This window comes from Erpetoichthys calabaricus, chromosome 13, assembly GCF_900747795.2.
Source record: "Erpetoichthys calabaricus chromosome 13, fErpCal1.3, whole genome shotgun sequence".
NCBI lineage: Eukaryota > Metazoa > Chordata > Cladistia > Polypteriformes > Polypteridae > Erpetoichthys > Erpetoichthys calabaricus.
The window spans coordinates 67,683,739-67,711,316 of NC_041406.2; the positions used below are offsets into that span (position 1 = coordinate 67,683,739).

General features: G+C 41.1%; 1 protein-coding gene across 1 annotated transcript in view; it reads right to left on the minus strand.

Annotated features, from left to right (window-relative positions):
* Nucleotides 1-27,578, minus strand: part of LOC127530004 (uncharacterized) — a 437,517-nt gene that overhangs the window by 46,392 nt on the left and 363,547 nt on the right. The window contains exon 6 of the mRNA XM_051935553.1: nucleotides 23,937-24,014. Within this exon, the coding sequence (XP_051791513.1) occupies nucleotides 23,937-24,014 (78 nt within the window). The remainder of the gene's footprint in view (nucleotides 1-23,936; nucleotides 24,015-27,578) is intronic.

Consider the following 27,578-nt stretch of genomic DNA (forward strand, 5'->3'; position numbering starts at 1 on the left):
CTGACAAGTCTCGCACCATCACCCTCTGCTTCCTGTGTCTGAGCCAAGTTTGCTCCCATCTAAACCCAACACTTCTGTCTGAAAATAGAAGTGTACTCAGTGTTCAGCTGTAAGTGGTTTCATTTCAAAACTCTGGTCATTTCTATAACTTGATCTAAAAACAAAAAAAGAAAAAAAGCTGCTCATTCTGAACAGCATTTGCATGTGTGGCACTCTAATTGCCTGGCCTATAATATTTGGAAATACTTTAATATATTGTAAATTCATTTACATAATACTGAAGACTGCCATTTTTGTAATTAGTAAATTAAAGTTTCTGCATAATTGAAAAAGTGGATTAAATTTAACGTAAATATATTTACTGGTGGCACAGTGGTAGCGCTGCTGCCTGCTAGTAAGGAGACCAGGGTTCGCGTTCTGGGTCCTCCCTGGGTTGAGTTTACATGGTTTTCCCATGTCTGTGTGGGTTTCCTCCCACAGTCCAAAGACGTGCAGGTTAAGTGGATTGGTGACACTAAACTGGCCCTAGTGTGTGTGTGTGTGTGTGTGTGTGTGGTGTGTGTGTTCCTCTGTGATGGAGCGGTGCTCTGTCCAGAGATTGTTCCTCCTTTGTGCCCTATGCTTCCTGGAATATTTCCTCATGACCTGTTTGGGATTAAGAATCTTAGAAGATAGTATAGTGTAAAATATTTACAATACAATATGCTCCTGGATCTTATCTTTATTACTAATGATATTTTAATCTCATCTTCATTATTAATGATACTTTAATCCATTCATCTATATTGTGAATGCTGGCAACAACAAATCTGAATTTAAAAATCTCTAGTGAGGCATCTCTAACTTTAATGTCATTTTTTGTAACTAAGTGATTGCCACAAGATCATTGGGAAATACCCAGTTGACGATAATCAACAAAGTATGAAAGCTGGATTTTCTGTTAGGATGTTTTTCTAGGGCGGCACGGTGGCGCAGTGGGTAGCGCTTCTGCCTTGCAGTTGGGGGACCTGGGTTCACTTCCTGGGTCCTCCCTGTGTGGAGTTTGCATTTTCTCTGCGTGGGTTTCCTCCCACAGTCCAAATACATGCTGGTTAGGTGGATTGGCAATTCTAAATTGAGCTTGGGGTGTTTGTGTGTGTCCTGCGGTGGGTTGGCACCCTGCCTGGGATTGGTTCCTGCCCTGTGTTAGATAGATAGATAGATAGATAGATAGTTGGCTGGGATTGGCTCCAGCAGACCCCTGTGACCCTGTGTTCGGGTTCAGCGGGTTGGAAAATGGATGGATGTTTTTCTATTACTTTATAGCCAACATTACTGAACCATAATAACTGTTCATTTAAACAGAGTTTTAACCTTCAAAAAAGTTCCACGGCAGTGCACTTTTTGATTGCTCCATTGTATGTGTAAATCTGCAAGAGTGCTCTGCCTTGGTGAAGAATGCTAAAGAAGAATAAGCTGATCTCAAGTGCAATAATGAGCCCTTACAACTCCCAGCCTGCTTGTGTAGACTCTGAATGTTCTCCGGGTGCTCCACCGTGCCACGAAATGCATTAGTGTTTGATATTGCTAATCACGCTAATGGGAGCTTTTTTGGACAAACGGTGAGAAACTGGCTTAGTTGTGATGCTCATCTGTGATTGGTCAGCTAAACGTGGGATGGACTAGTTTTGTGGCATTTTTAGCAAAAGAGAGTGGAACTGCTGAGAGTATTTAGTAAACAAATGAAATAAAGTTTGGACTTCGGTATCCTTAAATGTGTTATACAGGGAGCTGCAGGGAAACGGAAAATTTTGGAAATAGGTGTTTGCAACCCTGGGGCATTGGCAGTTGTTTGGGACCAATGCAAAATCGTTTAGAGCCTGTTGCCATTAGTTACAGTGGAGTGGTGCACAACGAGAGTTCGCTGTGAAAGCCTAATGTGACTGCTCCGCAAATGGAATTTTGACGTCATTACCAGTTAGAACATCATGAGTGTGTCTGCTCATGTGATTACAACATGGGTGCGTAATTTCGAAGAAACGGGTTCAGCTTTAAAAGAGAAGTCCACAGGTGGAGCCACTTTGCATACTCCCCGACAATTGATGACAGCTATTCGACAATTATTTGGAAGGCGTGTCATTTCATGTAACGGTGACATTCCATGGCCTCCGCGATCCCCAGGTCTCACTGTTTGTGATTTTTTTCTGTGGGGGCACCTTAAAAGCCAAGTGTACCACACACATCCTGCAACCATTGCTGAACTAAAATGGAGGATTGAAGAGGAAATCGTTGGCATTCCTCTTGACATGTTACGTCGAGCGCTTCAGAATTTCCACAACAGGCTGTCAGAATGTGTATGGGGAAATGGACAACACTTTCATGATGTTTTCTTCAAAACATAAAATTAATATTGAATGAATATTGATTACCATCATTAATTGCATATGCTGTACGATACATTTCATCATTAAATGTATTTTGCAATGTGTTTGTTTGTGTATTGAACGTCAACTGAAAATGTCCTATTTCCCTGTGTCACCCTGTAGTTTTGTATTTAATGAGTAGCATAATCTGTTCTTGCATTCAGCCTTGAGAGTTGTTACAACGCTCTGTGCCTGCGCTTGATGATGAGCGCTGTGCAAAAACAAAGTAGTTTCTACTATTGTATTGTATTTCTGAGGTAGCAATGATAAATTGGCCATCTAGGTCTGTGATGAGGATTACTTGTGTTCTGTTTTATGTATTGCATTTACTCCATTTTTTTGACACCCATTGCACACCCAACCTACCTGGGGGTCTCTCTTTCTCTCTCTCTCTCTCTGAATTGCCACTCTCAAGAATTCTTCCATTTCTTTCCTTTCAAGGTTTTTGTTTTGAGGGGAGTTTTTTCTTGTCTTCTTAGGGAGTCTAGGCTGGGGGGTTTAAAAAAACAGGGCCTGTTAAAGCCCATTGAGGCATTCCTTGTGGGATTTTGGGCTAAACAAGAATTAAAATAAAGAACATGGGCTATTTTGGGCTACACAAGAAATAAATTGGTGTTGGCATTGTTATTATGAAGATCCGCTGTCCAGTATTTTTGTAAAGGCTTGTGAGCCACCAGAAGTTCTCCCAGGGACTGTAACATAACACACCAATGGCTCATTGTAATGTTAATCAGTCAGTTTAAATTGTCCTGTTGTGGGTGTGCCCTGTGATGAACTGGCATCTCTTCTAGGGTTAGCTCCTGTCTTGGGCTCAATGCTGCCAAGACGCTGAATTGGACAAATGGGTATAGAAAATGTATGGATGGATTGATGTTTAGGAGAACTAATAGTTACTATACTATCAAAATGCATAGTAGCAGCATAGACATTATAAAATTATACTGTTCTGGACTTAAACAAGAATAAAACATAATGTCAGAAACAGAAAGAAAATGTATTTAGCCAAATGAAAGATTTAGATAAAACTGTAAAATTTAGAAGAAATAAGAGTCCTTAGAGTCAGGACTGGGAACAGTTACTCCTGAGCCGTGCACACGATTTATTCCATGTAAACTTTAATAAATTTTACTCAGTTGTACAGTGTGTACATTACTAAATGATCTGTGAAGAAATGAGTGAAGAAAAAAAAAAAGAAAAAATCTGCCAAACCAATGTAATAAACGGAAATCCGGCATCTGAATGTTAACACAATGTAGTGAGGACTGACGTGATTTCAAATTAAACACACCAAATTCAAGATGCATTAAAAACATTACTTTGCATATATTTTTGTTGGAAAAGGCTAATAAAGCCTTCTCATTAATTGTTCAATTATTTTTTATAGAGGGACTTCAAAACCTAAGCAAAATTCCAGTGACTCAATTGCCTGCTACATGGTTTTGATCTACAAAGCCAAGAAACAAATCAACGCAATTTCCTCAGGATTGCGCCAAGTTCAAGCAGTGAGAGCTAAAAAATTTGTTTATGAGTCAAAGTTTCATTCTGGTTTCTTACAGGGCTTTGTCTTATAAAGAGTCTAATGGCTACAAGTAATGTGTGTGGTCTTGTAGCTAAAGCTCTGGAGTTTAAAGTGGAAAGTTGCTAGTTAAGTAGGCAGCACGGATTGTGTCGGCTCACCAACCTGTCCTTCGTCTGCAGAAATACGTGAAAGAACTGGACTGGAGGGCAACAATATTAAAATTGTTTTTGAGTTAAAAGCATCAGATTTGTTTCTGTTTCTTGTTTTAATCCATGTTCCAAGTTTGAAAATATTTTTTTCAATCATGAAATGAATGATACACCAAACTTTAGCTTGTTTTCATTTGTGCAATTGCTTAGAGGCTCTACTCAGTGAGAGGGGAGAGTGCTATATAAAAAATAAAGAGAACTGAATCGTTCACTGCTCCTCTCTGCGATTTGATCTTTACCACTTGTGTGCTTTCCTTATTCTTAATTGACAACAATAGACTAACTAAATTAAAACAAACGTTTATGTTGCACATGTCCATACATTCTTTCAGCTACTTAACACTTATGAGGTCACAGTTATTCTAAAAATGATCTATTCTGATCAGATTGTTAAATATTTTATCATTAAGTAGCAAAAAAAATAATTTATGGTAAAAAATGGCAGTTTATTTATAAATACACGCAATGCAGTGTGTTGACTTTGTAGTGGCAGGGTCAGATTTCACCATTCATTGGCTCACCAATCACTTAAGCAGGCTGCAGTGCAATTGGAGAAGTGGGAGCCCCAATCTGACACTGCCTGGTATGGGGAGCACATAATATATTTAAAAACATAACATAACAGTGTGTACTGTAATACAGTAATCCCTCCTCCATCGCAGGGGTTGCGTTCCAGAGCCACCCGCGAAATAAGAAAATCCGCGAAGTAGAAACCATATGTTTATATGGTTATTTTTATATTTTCATGCTTGGGTCACAGATTTGCGCAGAAACACAGGAGGTTGTAGAGAGACAGGAACTTTATTCAAACACTGCAAACAAACATTTGTCTCTTTTTCAAAAGTTTAAACTGTGCTCCATGACAAGACAGAGATGACAGTTCCGTCTCACAATTAAAAGAATGCAAACATATCTTCCTCTTCAAAGGAGTCAGGAGCAGAGACTGTCATAAAGGCAGAGGAAAATCAATAGGGCTGTTTGGCTTTTAAGTATGCGAAGCACCGCGGCACAAAGCTGTTGAAGGCGGCAGCTCACACCCCCTCCGTCAAGAGCACAGAAAGAGAGAGAGAGACAGAGAAAAACAAGCAGGCAAAAATCAATACGTGCCCTTCGAGCTTTTAAGTATGCGAAGCACCGTGCAGCATGTCGTTTCAGGAAGCAGCTGCACAAAAGATAGCAACGTGAAGATAATCTTTCAGCATTTTTAGACTAGCGTCCATATCGTCTAGGAGTGCGAACAGCCCCCCTGCTCAATCCCCCTACGTCAGGATCAGAGAAAGTCAGCGCAAGAGAAAGAGAAATGTAAGCTGGGTAGCTTCTCAGCCATCTGCCAATAGCGTCCCTTGTATGAAATCAACTGGGCAAACCAACTGAGGAAGCATGTACCAGAAATTAAAAGACCCATTGTCCACAGAAACCCGCGAAGCAGCGAAAAATCCGTGATATATATTTAAATATGCTTACATATAAAATCCACGATGGAGTGAAGCCGCGAAAGGCGAAGCGCGATATAGCGAGGGATTACTGTAGTGTGTCTTTGAACAAATGGAGAATCGTTGAACATTTTTCTGGAGGTAGGTTCAATGTTGCAGATTTGCATAATGGTGTGAATTTTGCACAAGCACACAAACACATTCAGTGTTATATATTACATTGTTAAAGGTGTGAATATAGCACAACCCTTATGGGGACCAATTTAGAGGGACATGGGGAAAGGATTTTGATGGTACATCATGGCTTACCAGTTTGTCTCTGTCAGGAAGACAGTAGATCCAGACCTCATAATAAGCCTCCATCCCTGGACCTCAGCTCATAATAAGCCTCCATCCCCACTACTGGCTGTATGTCTTCAGCTTACTGGGCTTTTTAAACAACATGTCAACTATAATGAAGATGGACTGATATAGGACTCCACGAAGAAGGTAAGGCTAATGTCGCATGCACTGTTTTGCTATTTTTTTTGCCTGACAGCATTAATCACTCTTAAATTTAATATTTTTTTATCAGCATGCTGCTGCTGCTGGAGTATGTGAATTTCCCCTTGGGATTAATAAAGTATCTATCTATCTATCTATCTATCTATCTATCTATCTATCTATCTATCTATCTATCTATCTATCTATCTATCTATCTATCTATCTATCTATCTATCTATCTATCTATCTATCTATCTATCTATCTATCTATCTATCTATCTATCTATCTATCTATCTATCTCAAATAGCATTTAATAGAGACACAGCAACTGGACAAACACACTGCACTCTAAATATTAATGCTGAATACATTCAATTGAGAGTGACTGCCTGATGACAGAAATATGCTTATCCACCTTAATAAAAGGACAGATGCCTTTTATAAAAGATAATTTGCCAAATATCCATCTATAGATCTGTTATTTTTGATTACCCTCAGCAAACACAAGGCTTTTAAACATAAGATGACAAAAAAGGTTGCATAAAAATAAAATGTATACAGCCCATCTTAATAAAAGGACAAGTGTGTGTATGTGTGTGTATCTGTGTGTACGTCTGGTTGCTATATCTCTGCCATATGGTATGGGATTCGTAAAAGCAGTGCTTACATTAGTGATGTGCCACCTGTTGGAATGACAAATGCAATGAATTTTATTACTAAAAATGTTTGTGATGTGCTATCTATTGAAAAGACAAATGGGTTGGCCCAGACTACAAACATGATTCTGGGACTTCACCCAGAAGTGAATTTAGGATATGATCTTATGCCTGAACCAGAGAATATTTAATTCAGAAATGTGGATGAAATTTGAAACAGAAGTTCACTAGTGAGGGGAGGAGAGTTCATGTTCAGCTGAGGGTGACAGAAAAGGGAGAGAGCAATACATGAGAAGGGAGATCGAGAGTGCAGGTACTGTACTTAAGTGGCTAGGCCACCCTATCAAGGAGTAAACCAATGCTCACCTTTATGTTTTCCTTTCTATTCTGTGTTTGGAATTTAAACAACCATTATGGTAGAACTCCGACCAATACACAGTGATTTTAGAATATTTAGTGGGCTGCAAGATCCTACATCTACTTCGCTTCTTCTCTCAGGCTTGAGGATGCTCTACCCAATACCGAAGACATCACTTCTGCTTCACCTGCATGTCTCATGTCATTTTAACTAAGTACTGGAGTTCATTTACCTGCTACTTCTCAGTGTTGTATTTGACTGAAGGAACCTTTACAAAGAAGCTACCTTATCAAATTAAACAAGAATTCCAGGTTGTATCCTATTTTTTCATATGCCTTTCCAATATTTTTTATACATAAGTGTAATTCATTTTTGTGGACCGAAGGTATGCAGAAACATACATCCGTCATCAGCTTTCAGCACAGTATGGAGTAAAATCTTTACAAATTGTCTGAAAATTTTAAGAATGCCATTCAAATGTAACAGATGAAGACTGGTCAGGTCAGCTATTCATGTTCACTACTGCTGACAGTCCCAAACAGTCATGTGATCATTGACGTACGTGAGAGTAAATGGGAATAAGGATGTTGATTTAGTCTTATAAATAAATTGCAAATATTGCATCTATCTATCTATCTATCTATCTATCTATCTATCTATCTATCTATCTATCTATCTATCTATCTATCTATCTATCTATCTATCTATCTATCTATCTATCTATCTATCTATCTATCTATCTATCTATCTATCTATCTATCTATCTATCTATCTATCTATCTAATCAGGGCTATCACCCTGGTACCTGAACCCTTTCTAATGACTTTTGTGTAGTCATGTCATTTTGTAACCTATTTAATCCAGACCAGGTTCACAAAAGGTGCTACAGTCTACCCCAGATAGCATAGGGTGCAAGGCAGGAACAAATCCTGAACAGGGTGCCAGTCCATTGCAGAGCAGACACACACACGAAAACACACTAACCACACACCAACATCAATTTAGTGTTGCCAATCCCTCGAACCTGCCTATCTTTGTGATGATGCGGGTTCACTCCACGCTCCCATCCAACTGCTGGGAGCTCTTGAACCCAACACCGTCGGTAATGTCACCGAGATGAGCTGACGATCTCAGCACACCTCCTTCTCTCATTCTCCCCAGCTCACCCATAACTCGCGTAGCCGGCAGAGACCCAACACCAACGAGCTCCTTTCAGCCGACCTCTGTCTTGACTGCCTCCGGACATCGCAGCCAGACAGCCCGAGGTCGGCTCTCCTCCCTTCTTCTTTTGTGCTCACGTAGTTGCTTCTGAGACCCCACGGGAGGACACCTGCCTTGCACACCTTACTCACCCGAACATTCAGTGGGGTTGACTAGCCCCTAGAGCACCTCAACCAAACACTCCTTTGCGGAGCCCTAGCTCGTGCTGTTTCCTCCTTACAGGTTGCCAGATCATAGCTGCTAAGATGGCTCTTTCACGTCCTTTAACCTCCTTATTCTTCCTCTATACATCTATCCCCCCTTTCCTGGTGCTGACCCATATATATACACATCCGCCCTGCGCCTCCGTGGGCACAGTGCCTTAATCACATGCCGCAGGAAACCAATGAAGCAACTGAGACCAATCGCACCCACACATGCAGGTGCGACTCACTCCAGCTACCTCATTAACTCCCCACAGTCGTGCAATCACACCCACGTAGAACGACATGGCTATACGGATTAAAACCTGGCCCTTTTTCTTTGAAGCCGCAGACCTGGTATACCACAATCTTTTGACAGTGGCAAGGAAACTGGGGCACCTGGAGGAAACCCACACAGACATTGGGAAAACATGCAAGCCCCACACATGGAGTACCCATGACATGAACCCTTGTCTCCTTACTGCAGGGCAGCAGCACTAGCACATCACCACTGTATTGCCCACTGATGGGAAGTTTCTTCATTTTATATATGTTTTATCACTTGACTTCACCTCTCCATGAAGAGAACAGTTGAGAGGATAGGGTTAAAAGACAAAGACGTCCAGGTGCCTCAGAGCATGTTTAAACTCAACCACAAAGGGCACACTACTGGAGGAAATCTAAAAGCACCGACACCTGACTCAGCCCAGGAAGGTCATTTGCCCCAGCTCAGTATAAAGGAGTGGCTCATGCAATCACTGACCCTTCAGTTTTGGATGCTGTGAAATGAGGAACAGTCTTGCTATTTGTTGTTTCTGCTATTAGCAGTATCCTATAATTAAGAAGGATGGAAACTTTAATACAGTAAACAATTTTTGATTGGTTGAGAATATATACAGTATAGATACATGGGGCAGCATTGTATTACTGTGGACAGTGTTGTAACCTCATGGATCCAGCATCCTTGGTTCAAATCTCACGCTAGATGTTTTCTGTTTTGAATTTTGAATATTTACCTAGAGTCTGTCCCAGTTTTTATCCCACATATTCTAAGACATGCAGGTTATTTTAATTGGTATTTAGAAGCAAGCTTGACAGTGGGAGTGTGTACACTCACCAGTCACTTTATAAGGTACACTTGTTCAACTGCTTGTTAACACAAATATCTAATCAGCCAATCACATGGCAGCAATTCAATGCTTTTAGGTATGTAGACGTTATCAAGATGACCTGTAGAAGTTCAAACTGAGCATCAGAACGGGGAAGAAAGGTGATTTAAGTGATTTTGAACGTGGCATGGTTGTTGGTGCCAGATGGGCTGCTTTAAGTAGATGGGCTACAGCAGCAGCAGACCACACCGGATGCCACTCCTGTCAGCTAAAAAAAGGCAAGATTGGAAAAACCTTGCCTGGTCTGATGAGTCTCAATTTCTGAAGCAACATTTGGCTGGTAGAGTCTGAATTTGGCATCAACATAATGAAAGCATGGATCCATTATGCCTTGTTCAGGCTGGTGAAGTTGGTGTAATGGTGTGGGGCATATTTTCTTGGCACTCTTTGAGCCACATTTGAATATCATTTAAATGTCACTGCCTACCTGAGTATTGTTGCTGACCATGTCAGTCCCTTTATGACTTATTCTGATAGCTACTTCCAGCAGGATAACACTCCACGTCCCAAAGCTCAAATCATCTCAAACTGGTTTCTTGAACATGACAATGAGTTTTTCTTCTCCTTTCGGCTACTTCCGTTAGAGGTTGCCACAGCGGATCATCTTTTTCCATATCTTCCTGTCCTCTACATCTTGCTCTTTTACACCCAGCACCTGCATGTCCTCTCTCACCACATCCTTAAACTTCCTCTTAGGCCTTCCTCTTTTCCTCTTACCAGGCAGCTCTATCCTTAACATCCTTCTCCCAATACATTCAGCATCTCTCCTCTGCACATGTGCAAACCAACGTAATCTTGCCTCTCTGACTTTGTCTCCCAACCATCCAACTTCAGTTGACCCTCTAATGTACTTGTTCCTAATCCTATCCATCCTCGTCACACCCAGTGCAAATCTTAACATCTTTAACTCTGCTACCTCCAGCTCTGTCTCCTGCTTTCTGGTCAGTGCCACCATCTCCAACTCATATAACATAGCTGGTCTCACTACTGTCCTGTCACAAATTACTCCTGACAATCTTCTCCACCCATTCCACCCTGCCTGCACTCTCTTTTTCACATCTCTTCCACAATCCCCATTACTCTGTACTGTTGATCCCAAGTATTAAACTCATCCACCTTCTCCAGCTCTACTCTTTGCATCCTCACTATTCCACTGACCTCCCTCTCATTTAAACACATGTATTCTGTCTTGTTCCTACTGACCTTCATTCCTCTCCTGTCCAGAGCATATCTCCACCTCTCCGGGGTCTCCTCAACCTGCTCCCTACTGTCGCTACAGATCACAATTTCATTAGCAAATATCAAAGTCCACAGGGACTCCTGTCTAATCTCGTCTGTCAACCTGTCCATCACCATTGCAAATAAGAAAGGGCTCAGAGCCGATCCCTGATTTAATCCAACCTCCACGTTGAATTCATCCATCACTCCTACCACAGACCTCACCATTGTCACACTTCCCTCATACATATCCTGTACAACTCTTACGTACTTCTTTGCCACTCCCGACTTCCTCGTACAATACCACAGCTCCTCTTGAGGCACCCTGTCATATGCTTTCTACAGGTCCACAAAGATGCAATGCAACTCCTTCTGGCCTTCTCTATACTTCTCCATCAACATCCTCAGAGCAAACATTGCGTCTGTGGTGTTCTTTCTTGGCATGAAACCATACTGCTGCTCACTAACCATCACCTCACTTCTTAACCTAGCTTACACTACTCTTTCCCATAACTTCATGCTGTGGCTGATCAATTTTATCCCCCTGCAGTTACTACAGTTCTGCACATCCCCCTTATTATTAAATGTCTGTTCCAGTACACTTCTTCTCCACTCCTCAGGCATCCTCGCACTTTCCAAGATTCCATTAAACAATCTGGTTAAAAGCTCCACTGCCATTTCTCCTAAACACTTCCATGCTTCCACAGGTATGTCATCTGGACCAACGGCCTTTCCATTTTTCATCCTCTTCATAGCTGTCCTTACTTCCTCCTTGCTAATCCATTACACTTCCTGATTCACTATCTCCACATCATCCAACCTTCTCTTTCTTGTTCTCTTGATTCTTCGGCCTCTCAAAGTACTCTTTTCATCTGCTCAACACACTCTCATCACTTGTGAGTATGTTTCCATCTTTATCCATTATCTCCCTAACCTGCTGCACATCTTTCCCAGCTTCGTCCCTCTGTCTAGTCAATCGGTACAGGTCCTTTTCTCCCTCCTTAGTGTCCAACCTCTCATACAACTCATCATATGCCTTTCCTTTAGTCTTCACCACCTCTCTCTTCACCTTGAGACTTATCTCCTTGTACTCTTGTCTACTTTCTGCATCTCTCTGACTATCCCACTTCTTCACCATCCTCTTCCTCTGTATACTCACTTGTATTTCCCCATTCCACCACCAGGTTTCCTTTTCCTCCTTCCTCTGTCCAGATGTCACACCAAGCACCCTTCTTGCTGTCACCCTTACTACATCTGCTGTAGTTGCCCATCTGTCTGGTAAATGTTCACTGCCACCCAGTGCCTGTCTCACCTCCTCCCTAAACTCAACCTTGCAGTCTTCCTTTTTCAACTTCCACCATTTGATCCTTATCTCTGCTCTCACTCTCTACCTCTTCTTGATCTCCAACGTCATCATACAGACCACCATACTATGCTGCTTAACTACACTTTCCCCTGCCACCACTTTGCAGTCTTCAGTCTCCTTCAGATTGACTCTTCTGCATAGGATGTAATCTACCTGTGTGCATCTTCTTCCACTCTTGTATGTCACCCTATGTTCCTCCCTCTTCTTAAAATACGTATTCACCACAGCCATGTCCATCCTTTTGGCAAAATCCACTATCATCTGACCTTCTTCATTCCTCTCCTTGACAACATACCTACCCATCACTTCCTCGTCTCTTCTGTTCCCTTCTGTTCCCTTCACCAACATGTCCATTGAAATCCGCTCCATTATCACCACTTTCTGTCCCTTGGGTACACTGTTCATCATTTCATTCAACTCACTCCAAAAATCTTTCTCATCCATCGCACACCCAACTTGCAGGGCCATATGCACTAACAACATTCATCATCACACCTCCAATTTCCAGCTTCATAATCATTACTCTGTCTTTTCACCTCCAGAACACTCTTGACATACTGTTCCTTTAGAATAACTCCTACCCCATTTCTCCTCCCACCCACACCATGATAGAACAGTTTGAATCCACCTCCGATCCACCTGGCCTTAGTCCCCTTCTATTTAGTCTTTAGCATGCACAATACAGTGGAACCTCAGTTTGCGAGTAACTTGGTTTACGAGTGTTTTGCAAGACGAGCAAAAATTTTTAATAAATTTTGACTTGATAAACGAGCGAGGTCTTGCAGTACGAGTAGTATGTATACACTTTGTCTGCTGAGTGTCATGTGATCACAACTGAGCTGATGGTTCTTCTCTCTCTCTCGCTGCAGGATTGTGGGCAATCGTCTCCTATTCTCTGTCTGAGTTGGCGTGCCTCACTTATATAGTCAACATCCGTACGAGTATATACTGTTTACTGCAGCATTAGCATTGTGACTGTGTGTGTGTGTGTGTGTGCTCGCTCACGCGTGTGTGCTGTGTCGTGCGAGTCCCCGTCTTGCACCCTAAGACACGAAGCTGAGTCTCAGTACTTTAGCAAAACCAGCTTTATTCAGCTTGAAACAGCAACAGCGTGGTTATTTATTGTAGCAGGATCTGCCGCTCTCCTATACACAGACACTGCAGTCAGGCAGTGCCCTGCGCATTTATAATGTTCCTTGTTCCTTGTATCACCCATTGACGACAGGCGCTTATAAAAATGTCCGCGATCTTTTCGGATTCGCTTTTATGGCGAACTGCTACAGCGCTGGGATACTGCAATTGCTTTGGGACACTCTTCCGTGTGTCGTCCCATTGGGTGCAATCCCACAAGAGTTTAGAAACTCACTCACACCAACCATGATTCTTTTCAAAGGTAAAGTGCAGGATAATTTGTTTTATGTATTTTTACTTTATATTTTGTATTAATCATTTTTATATGAATAGTTTTGGGTTGTGGAACAAATCATCTGAGTTTCCATTATTTCTTATGGGGAAATTCACTTTGATATACGAGTGCTTTGGACTACGAGCATGTTTCCGGAACGAATTATGCTTGCAAACCGAGGTTCCACTGTATATCAACCTTCCTTCTCTCCATCATATCTGCTAACTCTCTCCCCTTTCCAGTCATACTGCCAACATTCAAAGTTCCTACCCTCAGTTCCACTCTCTTTACCTTCCTCCTTGCCTCCTGCCTCCAGACACATCTCTCCCCTCTTCTGTTTCTTTGGCCAACAGTAGCCCAATTTCCACCAGCACCCAGTTGGCTAACAGTACTGGTGGCGGTCGTTGTTAACCCAGGCCTCGGCTGATCCGGTATGGAAATTTGTATTGTTGTCCGCATATTGATATGCAAAATTTTACACTGAATGCCCTTCCTGACGTAACCCTCCCCATTTATCCAGGCTTGGGACCAACATGATGAAACACAATGGTTTGTGCATCCCCTGTGGCTGGGTTTTTGACAATGAGTTCACTGTACTAAATTGACCTCCACAGTCTTCTGATCTCAATTCAATAGATCACTTTTGGGATGTGGTGGAATGGGAGAGTCACATCATGGATGCACAGCCGACAAATTTGCAGCAACTGCATGATGTTATCATGTCAATATGGACCAAAATCCCTGAGGAATGTTTCCAGCACCTAGATGATTCTTATGCCATGAAGACTAACTTCAGCTCTGAAGGTAAAAGGGGGTTCAACCCAGTGGTAGCAATGTGTACTAATAAAGTAGCCGGGGAGTGAATGTTTATGGATGTCTGGTTACATTTACATTTATTTAATACATATATTTATAAAGTATATAGTATTTTGTAATCATTTACATGGTGGTTCAGTGACACAGGGGTTAACTGTGGGAGAAAGCACCTTTACCTTGTAAAAAGTTGTCTTTAGTTAATAAACCAGGAAGGAGAAACCTTAATCATGTGTCTTTATTTCTCTTCATGAAGAGGGAGTGCCCTGCCACAGCAAGCTGCTTGAGGGATTTACCCTGGACAGAATGCAGAAAGTATGTTTGTAGGCAGCATGTGGTTACACATTTCCGCAAAATTAGCCACACAATACTTGACAGTAGATTTGATTGGTGATAACAACTCTCACCTCAGTTGCTAGCCAGTCTTGCTATATTATAGACATTTTGAACCCATGATCACTCCTTCTATGGCTATATCTACTGTATATACAGTATGTGGCCATGGTCACATGTGACCTTAGACACTTGGACTCTTAGTCTTGTGGAGTGCTTAGCTCCTCTTTCTAAAGTTTGACCCTTTGCCCTAACCGCACATCCATGTTTTGCATGCTCACATCAGTTTGCCGGTTTGATTTCACAAAACCTGCTTTAGCAACTTTTTTCTACACTCAGCGACTGCAGATGTCAGCTTTTAGCTAAGTTCCCTATTTTACAGAAAGCTTATGCTTACATTAAGCCTAATTTTAATGCTTAATACCTTAACCTTTAATGCTACATAGATACATTTTATTTGTGTTTTGTGTTATCATTTTCCTTCCACTTCACAAGGGCTTGCAGGTTTGCCTGACTTGTGAATCTAATTTGGTCTGCTGTATTAACAGCAATGGTGGTTTGTATGTACAGTTAGGTCCATAAATATTTGGACAGAGACAACTTTTTTGTAATTTTGGTTCTGTACATTACCACAATGAATTTTAAATGAAACAACTCAGATGCAGTTGAAGTGCAGACTTTTAGCTTTAATTCAGTGGGATGAACAAAACGATTGCATAAAAATGTGAGGCAACTAAAACATTTGTTTAACACAATCCCTTCATTTCAGGGGCTCAAAAGTAATTGGACAAATTAAATAACTGGAAATAAAATGTTCATTTCTTATACTTGGTTGAAAACCTTTTGCTGGCAATGACAGCCTGAAGTCTTGAACTCATGGACATCACCAGATGCTGGGTTTCCTCCTTTTTAATGCTCTGCCAGGCCTTTACTGTAGCGGCTTTCAGTTGCTGTTTGTTTGTGGGCCTTTCTGTCTGAAGTTTAGTCTTCAACAAGTGAAATGCACGCTCAATTGGGTTAAGATCAGGTGACTGACTTGGCCATTCAAGAATTTTCCATTTCTTTGCTTTAATAAACTCCTGGGTTGCTTTGACTGTATGTTTTGGGTCATTGTCCATCTGTATCATGAAATGCCGCCCAATCAATTTGACTGCATTTAGCTGGATTTGAGCGGACAGTATGTCTGAACACATCAGAATTCATTCGGCTGCTTCTGTCCTGTGTCACATCATCAATAAACACTAGTGTCCCAGTGCCACTGGCAGCCATGCATGCCCAAGTCATAACACTACCTCCACCGAGTTTTACAGATGATGTGGTATGCTTTGGATAATGAGCTGTTCCACGCCTTCTCCATACTTTTTTCTTGCCATCATTCTGGTAGAGGTTGATCTTGGTTTCATTTGTCCAAAGAATGTTTTTCCAGAACTGTGCTGGCTTTTGTAGATGTTCTTTAGCAAAGTCTAATCTAGCCTTTCTATTTTTGAGGCTGATGAGTGGCTTGCACCTTGCAGTATTTACTTTCATGCAGTCTTCTCTTTATGGTAGACTTGGATATCGATACGCCTACCCCCTGGAGAGTGTTGTTCACTTGGTTGGCTGTTGTGAAGGGGTTTCTCTTCGCCATGGAAATGATTCTGTGATCATCCACCACTGTTGTCTTCCGTGGACGTCCAGGTCTTTTTGCGTTGCTGAGTTCACCAGTGCTTGCTTTCTTTTTCAGGATGTACCAAACTGTAGATTTTGCCACTCGTAATATTGTAGCAATTTCTCACATGGATTTTTTCTGTTTTCGTAGCTTAAGGATGGCTTCTTTCGCCTGCATGGAGAGCTCCTTTGACCACATGTTGTCTGTTCACAGCAAAATCTTCCACATGCAAGCACCACACCTCAAACCAACTCCAGGCCTTTTATCTGCTTAATTGATAATGACATAACAACGGACTTGCCCACTCCTGCCCATGAAATAGCCTTTGAGTCAATTGTCCAATTACTTTTGAGCCCCCGAAATGAAGGGATTGTGTTAAAAAATGCTTTAGTTTACTCACATTTTTATGCAATCGTTTTGTTCACCCCACTGAATTAAAGCTGAAAGTCTGCACTTCAACTGCATCTGAGTTGTTTCATTTAAAATTCATTGTGGTAATGTACAGAACAGAAATTTGAAAAAAGTTGTCTCTGTCCAAATATTTATGGATGTAACTGTATATAGTGGTGGACGGCCAGGGTCCTTGTTCAGCTGGGATGCCCCTTTGCTGAGAGGACCAGGGGAGCAAGCCTGGGTAAAACATTACCTCCCACGGAGCACTAGATGTCAGCCCCCCTGGGTTGTAGTGGTGCCTAGGAGTTCCGCAGGGCTTCATGGGAGTTGGAGTTTGGTGCAGTCCTGTTGGGATCCCTGGGTGCTGCCTGCTGCAGCTGTTCCTAAGCCCATGTGGGCTGTTCTTCTGCCACACTGGGAAGTGCTGCCGGAAGTGGGGCAACAAGCACCTGAAGCACTTCTGGGGAAGGCGTTGCCCACAAGTGAAGAAAAGAAATAAAATCACTTGTGCTTTTATCAGTGTGCCTTCTGCATCTGTCTGTGTCAGGTTGGGTAGCTGCTACACCCCCTAGAGTTGTCACAATATATATATACAGTATATATATTACAGAATAATTAGCCTTCTGTTGGGCTTTATAATGGAGCTTATGGATACCGGGGCCCTGTTATAAACAAAAGCTTTGCAACTTACTGAATATGTCCATTTTTCTAGCCAAAGGTATTATCAAGTGTCTATCCACATCATAAGAGTACACACATATTGCAAAATGGTTGGAATGGGCAACAGGCATGGGCTGGCATCCCAACAGGGTCAGGATGTGGTTCATTACCCAGTCAGATGTTCACTGTAGTTAAGGGATGGGGGGAGATGATGTTTTCAAGCTACATGCTCCCCAGAACTGGTAGGTGGCAGCAACCCCGGATTCAGGTACACCAGAAGACACCCACAGGACATGCTGGGAGTTGTATTGCTGTAGAGCAGGCCTGTTGGGGTCCCTGGGTGCCACCAGGGGGCACTGTTAGGAGCTGTGCTCCTTGGTTTTTGGCACTTCCAATTGACCCAGAAGTACTTCCACCGGGCTATGCCCTTGCATTGGAAGCACTCCCGGGTCCAAGATGAAAGGAGTCACTCTGCCATATCCAGGAGAGTTGGAGTCAGGAGAGAAGACAGGCAACACTCTGCTGGGAGGAGTGAAGGAACAGGAGAAGGAGAGGGGTGAAGAAAATATTGATAAAGAACCTTATTGTAAGGTATCTTTATGAAAAAACCCACTTTATTTCAACCCAGGACTGGTATAGTGTGGTTATGTTTGGGATGCTGTAACACCCCCTACTGGCCACATAATGTTTCCGTGTTGTTTAAGGAGGGTAAAAATCAAAAAGTAAGCCATTATTGTAAGATTCAGTCATTTTAAAAGGAAACCAGCTGTGTATTTTAATTAGCCACCTACCCCATTTGTCTTCCTTCGCAGCTCAATTTCAGCCCCTGGAACAGAGAGGGGGTGCTTGGCCACAAGGGTATGGATTGACCTTGGAAAGTCATTGCCATGTGTTGTTATTGGCATTATTGATTGTTGATGCCCAGTTGTGAATTGCTGTTTCTGTTTTGTAGACAACTAGGTAATGATAACTGAAAAGGCACCTTACAGTATGACTACTTGTATTATTTCAAATTACAGAAGCTTATTTTTTTAACAAAGTTGCTCTCTATTGCCACTGAACTGATAATGCAGAGTTATGTAGAACTGTCACTCTCACCTCACAGTGCCAAGGTCTACATGAGTTTTACATGTCCCCCCATGTATTTATGGATTGATTGGCATCCATGGCTTTGCTCAAACACGTTATCCTAAGTTCTTTTATTACCATATCCTTAGAAGAGCACAGGAGTGAGTCACCATGCATTAAAAAAATTGATATTTGATTTGTGGTGCTTCAGTCTGCTCTACTGCACACTCTGCTTTTTTCATTTTCAGAGTATATTTGGTATTGCAGAACACACCACAGAAACTGCAACATGCAGGTGGCATGGCAATTCAAAAATGTAAGGCTTTTATTAATAATACAATCAGTGTAATCAGTTCAGCTCAGATTCATTGTTACTGTATGTGTACAAAGCACAATGAACTCTTAGGCCGGGTTTATTCTTCACGCGACGCGACACATGCTGCAGGGGACGCTCCTGCTACGCAAGCGTTGTACTGTTTATATTTGCGCGCGTACTTTGCATACATCTGGAGGAATCCACCAGGTGGCAGTGGGAGATATTATCACGGTTGAGAACATGTTCGGCTTCTCTGTGGTGAATTGCCTAGAACACCCATTAAATTCCAATGACACCTTACCGCAATATCTCTGAAAAGGATGTTTATTGATTAAATTCAGGAATGTGTCCATTCCAGCAAGCATTGGGCACGAGTGAGAAACAATCCCTGGATGAGGCCTCGGCTCATCACAAGTTGAATACAAGCACACACATACACTAGCGTCATTTTAGCGGCACCAAATCCCCAAATCTGCATATCTTTGGAAGGAAACTGGAGCACACTGAGGAAACCCAGCAGGAAAACGTGTAAACTCCAGGCAGGGAATATCAGCGACGTGACTCCCTGCAAGACAGCAGCGCTAACGGTCCGCCACTGTGTCACCCCATGTGTGTAATTATTAACAGTATTCATTATTTAAACGAAATTACCGATTTATCTGTAAAATGTAATATACATACTTTAATGCTTTTCATCATGAAAGTGATATCAAGTATAAATCTAAGGATTCTAAATGTACAGAGAGTTGGAATATCATACATTTAATGTGCTCAGTGTGGTGATCTATTGCTGGCGATTCGCTGCTGTCAGGAGCAGAGGAAGCCCTAGAAAAAAAGATGGCACAGAAGACGGTATGTGAGAATTTTAAAATGTATCGTGTCATTACAATCGGGAATATGCGATGCTTGAATATAAAAGCACCACGAATACATCTGTATGTCGGCATTTTGCTTCACCACATGGAACCATTTATCAAATATCGAAGCGCGCATACCGATCCCTTAGGATCCGTAAAGCGGCTTTCTGTTACATGTAGATAGTAAACAGAGACTCTGACGTCACATTCCAACTTTTAACACTCTTCGCCCCCTGACTTTTTGCTGGTACTGCAACTCGTGCACGCGTCGCGTTAATTTCTGAGGACCTGCTCAGAGGACGCATCAAATGAATGCTCAGAAAGCGTGGCGGCCATGATGCGGGTGCGTACGCGTTCTGAGCGTGAAGTATAAACGGGCCCTAAGGTGCTCTTTTCACTACACTGCCACTTGGCGAGACTCTCTCTTTGTTAAATAACAATGCAGAATGTAATGGGCAAAAACTCAACATCTTTAAGGAAAAAGTAATATGATTTGAGGGCGCATCTATCTGTTATTAAAAGATATGGCAGAAAATAACCACTGAAGAAACAGAATTGCAGAAGTAAAAGTAGGATAAGAAGCAGACAATAACTTGGCAAAGGGGAGAGGTGGGGGTTGTCATAACTCTACCAATGATGGCGGCTGTGAGCAGACAAGCGAACAGGAAATGTATTCTTACCATATGAACAATAATTCCAAGAAGTATTTCTAGCTTCCTTTCTTTATCTCAAGGATGCCTCATTAATACAGTAGGCATATTTTCTTAAACTGAAACCTTTGCTGCTTTAAAGTGGATGTATTTGGTAACTTTAAAGACTTATTCATTCCCCTATGGACCCATGTACCCTTTATCCCAATGTAAGCTGTAAGAGCAGACAAGGTATTTTTAAAAATTATAAAACACTTCACTTTAGAACACAATTTTATGAGGCAAATTATTATATACAATGATTGTAATGAAATAAAGAACTCTTAAAAAAAACCTACCCTTCAAAAAATGAATGAGTGAATCACAGTATGTTCAGTGAGAATATCTGTTTACCCAGATATTGCATGAACTAAAGTATAACTGGAAAATACTACTCTACTTTTCATAAAAATGTGCATATTACTGAAAACAATATTAATAACCATTAAAAAATGTTTAAGGTGAAAAAAAGCAGCGCTGGTCTGTTTTTTTTAAAGTTGTCCTTTCCATTACAAGGTCACTTGGGAACCAATTGTAGATTTGACATCAGCTAATCATGGGACAGTCTGCACACACACACACACACACACACACACACACACACGCACACACACACACACACACACACCTGCTCCATAAAACATACACTTAGTTTTTAATTTAAAGATACATCCAAGAATGCGCTAGAACACATCATCGGTAATGTTTTCCTGAGGTCATTGGATGTTTCGGGTCTCACAACATCAGACACCCTTGCTCAGGTGACCCAGCCAGTGTTGATGAGGCCCAGGATTGTGTCCCTGCAGTAACAGCCCACGATTGAGACCTCCTCATCCAAAGCCACCTGGTAGCCCTATCTATAGCCTCTCAGGTGAACTTTATGGTTCTCCTTTTGCAGCTCCTGTGATGCCAAGCAGGGTGTAGACCTTGCATAAAGAGTGGACTCACAAAAAGCATTCCAGCCACTCCTTTGGCACTGCTCCACCAGCTCATGATACTTAGGGCTGCTTTTGTTCATTAGCCTCTTCAATGCGGCCCTCCCAAGGGACTGTCAACTCCACTATAAGCACTTGCTTTGAAGAGGCAGATGTTAACACCATGTCTGGCGTCAAAGAAGTTGGTGTAATGTGCTCTGGGAATTTGAGCTGTCTGCCCAAGTCAACCTGCAAATCCCAGTCCAACGCTGAGGTGAGCAGGCCAGCTGCTAATGAAGTCTGTGGTTGAAGCTGCTCTCCTGTCCTGACAAAGATGATACCCCTTTGGCTGCGAATGATCTTATTCTTCGCCATGACTCTAGAGATGGCCTCCATCAGAGATTTGAGCACCTGGTCATGTCGCCAGCAGTAGCGGCCCTCACTTAGGACTACTTTGCAGCTACTGAGGATGTGCTCCAATAAGCCCTTTCCAGAGAGGACATACTGGAGACTCAGTCTTGCCCCAGGTATGAAAATTTGCTGGGCTTGGTAGGACATCATATACGGCTTGAACTATGAACTTGATACTCTTTGGTTTAGCCTGCCAGATGTCCCCCCCAAGATAATTTCCACTCCAGCACTCCCACCCACCTCATCCATGCTCCCTGTTGCTGCATACCCACCATTCTGCTGGTTTGCTCATCCTCCACACCTGTGTGCACTTCCTCCAGGACTAGATGGCATCTGTCCTTACCATGTACTTTGTTATACTGAGGTTGTGGTATCGCTCCCAAACCCACCCACCCTGTTGCCAAAACAACCACCACAGCCTTGTGTTTCAGCTGAGATTCCGCTACGCCTAGACTATCCTGGGCTCTCCACTTCCTGCCTGTCTGTACCAAGATCATACACAGGTTTGGGATGAAGATTCTATAACCTCCACTCAGAAAACTTCTGGCAGGTGATCAACCTTAGTTGTAGCTGCTGTACCACCATGCTACCCACTACACTTTATACTTAGATCTTGAAAATGTATTTTAATATAACATTCTTAACAAATTAGAGCACTTTATGGACTGTGAAAAAGCAAAATATATTGTCACGCATGGGCGTTGGAGGACTCCTCTAAGGGCCGAGGAAAGGTATGCAATAACCTGCCGACACGAGATGGGGGCTACCGCTGACTTTGTCATGTTGTTCTCCTTCCCTCACAGCTCCGAGAAGCCGCCCGGTAAGGGCACTTAACCCTGCCCCTTCCGGAAGTTGTGCTATAAAAGAAACGCTGACAAAGAGAAAGGTATCTTTTGCCGGGAGACCGGAATAAGCCGCACGGCGGAGCACGTGACTCTCGAAAATCCTTTAGAAGGAGGAAATCCCTGATTGGGGATAGTGCATTGGCACTGTTTTTCGTTAATTTCTTTATTTTGTTTGTTTCGTCTCGCAACGATTAAAAGGGATGACCCAGGTGGCATCCGAACATTTTGACTGTTTCGAGTCTGTTCTTCCACTGCCCGACCACAATATACATAGATATAGTGCAACAAGATAGTACTGCAATTAACTCCAAAAATCACTCAAGGAAGCTGAGCTGCAGATAAAAAAAGAAAATATTATTGAGGCACAAGATACAGCAAGTAATGAGATTATGCATCCAAGCTCAGCAGACAGCTAAGTTTCATTAAAAATCTTAAAGTAAGAAAACACTTATGATACTAAATTAATTTTTGTCCTATTCCAAAAGAAGACTTTCATCACTTAACAAAAATAAGTTAACAGTATAACATGTTTAGTTATCCTGTATAACACAGGGATGGAAAGGGAGAAGAAAATGTGAGAATAATGTGTGCAAATTTTCTAAAAATATCAACACTTAATAAAAAGAGTACAACTGCTTATTTGAGACATCATGGTCTTGACATTTATCAGTATGTCTAAAGGGTGTCAATTCTGGCATTTTGCAATCAACCAGAATGATTCTGGCTTTTCTGTGCTCTGGAGCGTGATCCACTTCAAGAATTTTGTTAGCTGAATTTGATAATTCTTTCATACATACCATAATGCATACATAAGTGAAATTTCAGGATGTAATAAGCAGCCTGGAGCTTTGAGTTAATGATAGTTAGCAATAATCTTTCTTTAGCATATTCCTGAAATAGCAACTGGAGCTGTAACAATTGCTTTTGTAGAAAAGACAAAGCATTTAAATTCAAAGGGCGTTTATTACACTAAATAGTAACCTTTAGACAGAAAACTAGAAATTAGGAAGGGGCAAATACGTTTTTGCGACACTCATATCGTTTCATTGTTTTGTTTGATATCTCACCAGCTAGTCAGGGATTTACACGTGCAGTTATCATAATCCACAATTATCCTGGTTTTTTAAATACACTGATTTGAAACGACATCTAAAAAAGATGAATAGAATTGGCAGTGAGAGACAGCAGTGCCTCCTTTCCGTCTCCGAAGGGAGCAGATGTGCCAAACATAGACCAGCAAACTGACGGGGGTCTTATGTTTAGCTTTTTTCCCCCTAGACCATTCTCTTTATATTTAACATAGACTCAATTTAATTTAGTGTAAGTCAGCTTACCAAAATTTTCACATAAAAATGCATGCACTGTACCTTTGGAGAAACAGCTTTCAATTTTTAGCTCAGGCGTGAGGTTACTTTGAAAATTCCCCTTCTTATGCCTTTGTTCACCTGAAAATGAAATGATTTACACCATTCTTAATGATTATATTCATAGGACTACATAATTAAAAGGTTAGAAATTTAGTCCAACAGCAGAAGTAATTTCAGAAAATCTTATTTTTTAGCTGTTTTAATGTTTGATATCTCTCTAGAATAAAATCTCAATAAAACACTGAAGTTATAGTTTGTTACATTTATTCAGAGAAAATATTAACAACGTGTTAATTATCTTAATAGCTTCAGTGCATTTGGATTTGAATGTATGGCATGTTTCCTGAATAAATATCAGTGTTTCTGGAGGTGGCTTATTTAACAATATTTGTGTTTGGGACGTTGTGAGAAAACGACTGGATAACTTGAAATGTGGATTATTCAACATGAGTAATGAAAGATTTTTTAATTGACTTTTTGATATTGCTTGTTGCTGTACAGGGTTGTTCACAATAGACTCATATTACGAGGGATGTTTAAAAAGTTTCCGCACTTGGAAACGGTGAAGGTGGGTGGAATAGTAATTGGGGATTAAAAAGTTGGTAAGACATTATGAAAATTGCATTGCAAACGAAGGTGACTATGTAGAAAAGTAATATTTGTTTTTGAAATTCTTAATAGAGTTAAAAAAGTGTGGAAACTTTTTGAACATCCCTCGTACATCAGAAACTATGTTATCTCCATTCTGCATGGAAACATGAGATTAAACATTTTCCTTAGTCATCACTACATACTAAATAGGGTAAGTAACATAAACAAGTATCATCGTTGGGTGGATTATTCCTTTAAATACAGTATAGAATATAGCATGGTAAGGAGAAATGCACATTTTCTGTATTTAACAGCCATATATTTGTAAACAGAACGGGCACAACGAATTTCAGAGTTCATATACTGAAAATTTGGAGAAATAAAGTAGATTTTCTGCACACTCATTTTCACTTTCCAGGAAACATTTCTATCACAGAAAATCTAGGAGAGTTAGATAGAAGATAATTGTCGCTTAAATCTCAAACAACTGCATTACTAAAAATCGTCAGAGCACCAATTATTGTGAGAACTGCACAAGATCCTGAACACAGTTACACCTGAATAAATATTCATGATAGTTTAAGATATAAACAGTGGAAGAGGTCATTAAACAACCATTGTTGTAGATGACCCATTTCTCCTAACTCTGTCCATAAATGTCTGTTTTTACTCTCCCCCGTGGGCACCTCATGTCCCCTGTCATGATACAAAATCCCACTTAAGAAATGAGGAAAAAATTTCCAGGTAACATTTTACATTTGATTTGAGTGAAGAGAATATCTCTGTCCATCTCCTATTTTTAATCAGTTTTTGCCTTTAACAGTAAGGCTCAGGGGAAGCTCTTATCGCTGTTATGTGTCTTACATGACCTTTGCTGATGGGGTGTGTTCCCAGTTTGCAAGCAACTAAAGTCAAATTATCAGACTGAAAGGTAGGAATGATAAAATCAAATTCCAGCTTTAAATGCCACAAATAAACTTAAAGTTGTTCTTTTTCAGTTTAAATTCCACCACTTCTATACACTACTTTGTTAGTTGTCCTTTACTATTCTACTGTTTTCAATTTTATTTTTTCTTTCCTCTCTTTCTTATCTTTCTAAAGAAACCCATCACATCCTTTCAATGGACAGACATGTTACCAGTACTATACCTAGCATTTATGTTGATTTCATATCATATGCATTTCCAGTTTGAGTTAAAATTGAAATTATATGGGATACCACAGTGAATGGTGGTAAAGCTTTATCACTGTTTCTTTGGGTTTCTCCTTTCACATCCCAAAGACATGCATTTTGGGTATGAACAGTCACCTTAAAAAGCCAAACACACATACTTGTGGTATGAGCACAACTGGAGTGTTCTGCTGCTCCTGAGTGGCTGGTCTTCTAAGCTCTTCCTACAGCCCTTACGGCCCTTACGGCCTCCTCTAACTCTGAGGTGAGACCTTGGCCACTCACCCAAGCAGTGGTCTAGCTCAGCTCCCTTGTATCATGCCATGGAAGAAAACACTTGTAGCACATCCCAGTCGTTGCTGCCCTTGACATAGCTTAACTGGCAGGTATTGATATGATTGTGCTTCTGAAACACAATCCAGAACTCATGGTCAAAATAAGCAGACAGGGATATCTTACTACAAATAATCCAAGGAAAAACAAGCACCAGAATTTAAAATAAGGCCATAAATCAAGGCCAAAAGTAAATATGGCAATGTTCCTTGGTAGAAATTAAGAAGTTTGAGAATGAGAGGAGACCATTCAAGTCATCAAGCATGTTTTGTTCACCTAATGATTAATCTGTCCTAATATCTCATCCAGATCCTTTTTAAAGTTTTCCAGTGTTTCTGCTTCAACTACATGACTTATTTCAGATACCCTCAACTTTTTGCTATTGTCTTGTATGTAAATACAGTAATCTCTCGCTATAATGCGCTTTGATTTTCGCAGCTTCACTCTATCGTGGATTTTATATGTAAGCATATCTAAATATATAACGTGGATTTTTCGCTGTTTCGCGGGTTTCTGCGGACAATGGGTCTTTTTACTTCTGGTACATGCTTCCTCAGTTGGTTTGCCCAGTTGATTTCATACAAGGGACACTATTGGCAGATGTCTGAGAAGCTACCCAATCAGAGCACACAGTTAAGTTCCTGTGTGCTGATTGCCTCAGCGACGGAGCGCCGAATTCAATTCCGCTGCGTTAACCAGGAAGTCTCGTCTCACTCATTCAGCATCAACATGCTCCTGCTACTGCTTCAGGGGCCGTGCCCAAGCACCAACGGAAGATGCTAACGATTGCTGAAAAGGTGGAAAGTTTTGGATATGTTGAAGGAAGGGAACAGCTACACCACTACAGGACGCTATTACGGCATCAATGAGTCCACGATTCTTTTTATTTAAAAAGAAGGAAAAGAATACAAGATCTACGGCCGCAGTGTCCTTTTACCAGGGCGCAAAACGAGTTGTAAGTGGATGTAATAAGGCGGTAGTCCGGATGGAATCTGCTTTAGGGATTTTGATTGAAGACTGCAGGAAGAAGAACAACGGCGGTGCTACACATTCGCCTGAAGAGGCTCCTTTAGAAGAGCTGTAACGCTCTCCTTTGTTGTGCAGTAAAATTAAACTCATCGTTATCGGACAAGTCGTCATATCATTGTTGGTGTGTAACCATAATTAATTTTTTATGTACAGTACTTATTACATGTACTGTACATAGTTTAGTATCACTGTACACACATTTTACTGTATACAATTTTTCTTGCATTGTACATATTTATTGCTGGTGGCCGGTCTGTCGTATGTTGTATGCTGTAACATATGTGATATCGGAGATGCTCGATATCTTTAAAATAATATTTAGGTTTTACTATATATAAACAATGTGTTTACATACATAATTTCAACAAATCTTACCTAATATCTAAGCGAATACAAAGGGTTTATGCTGTATAATTGTGTGGGAAATGTTTATAATAGTGTGGGAGAGTTTATAAGGGCTTAAAATATATAAAAATAACCATATGAACATATGGTTTTTACTTTGTGGATTTTCACCT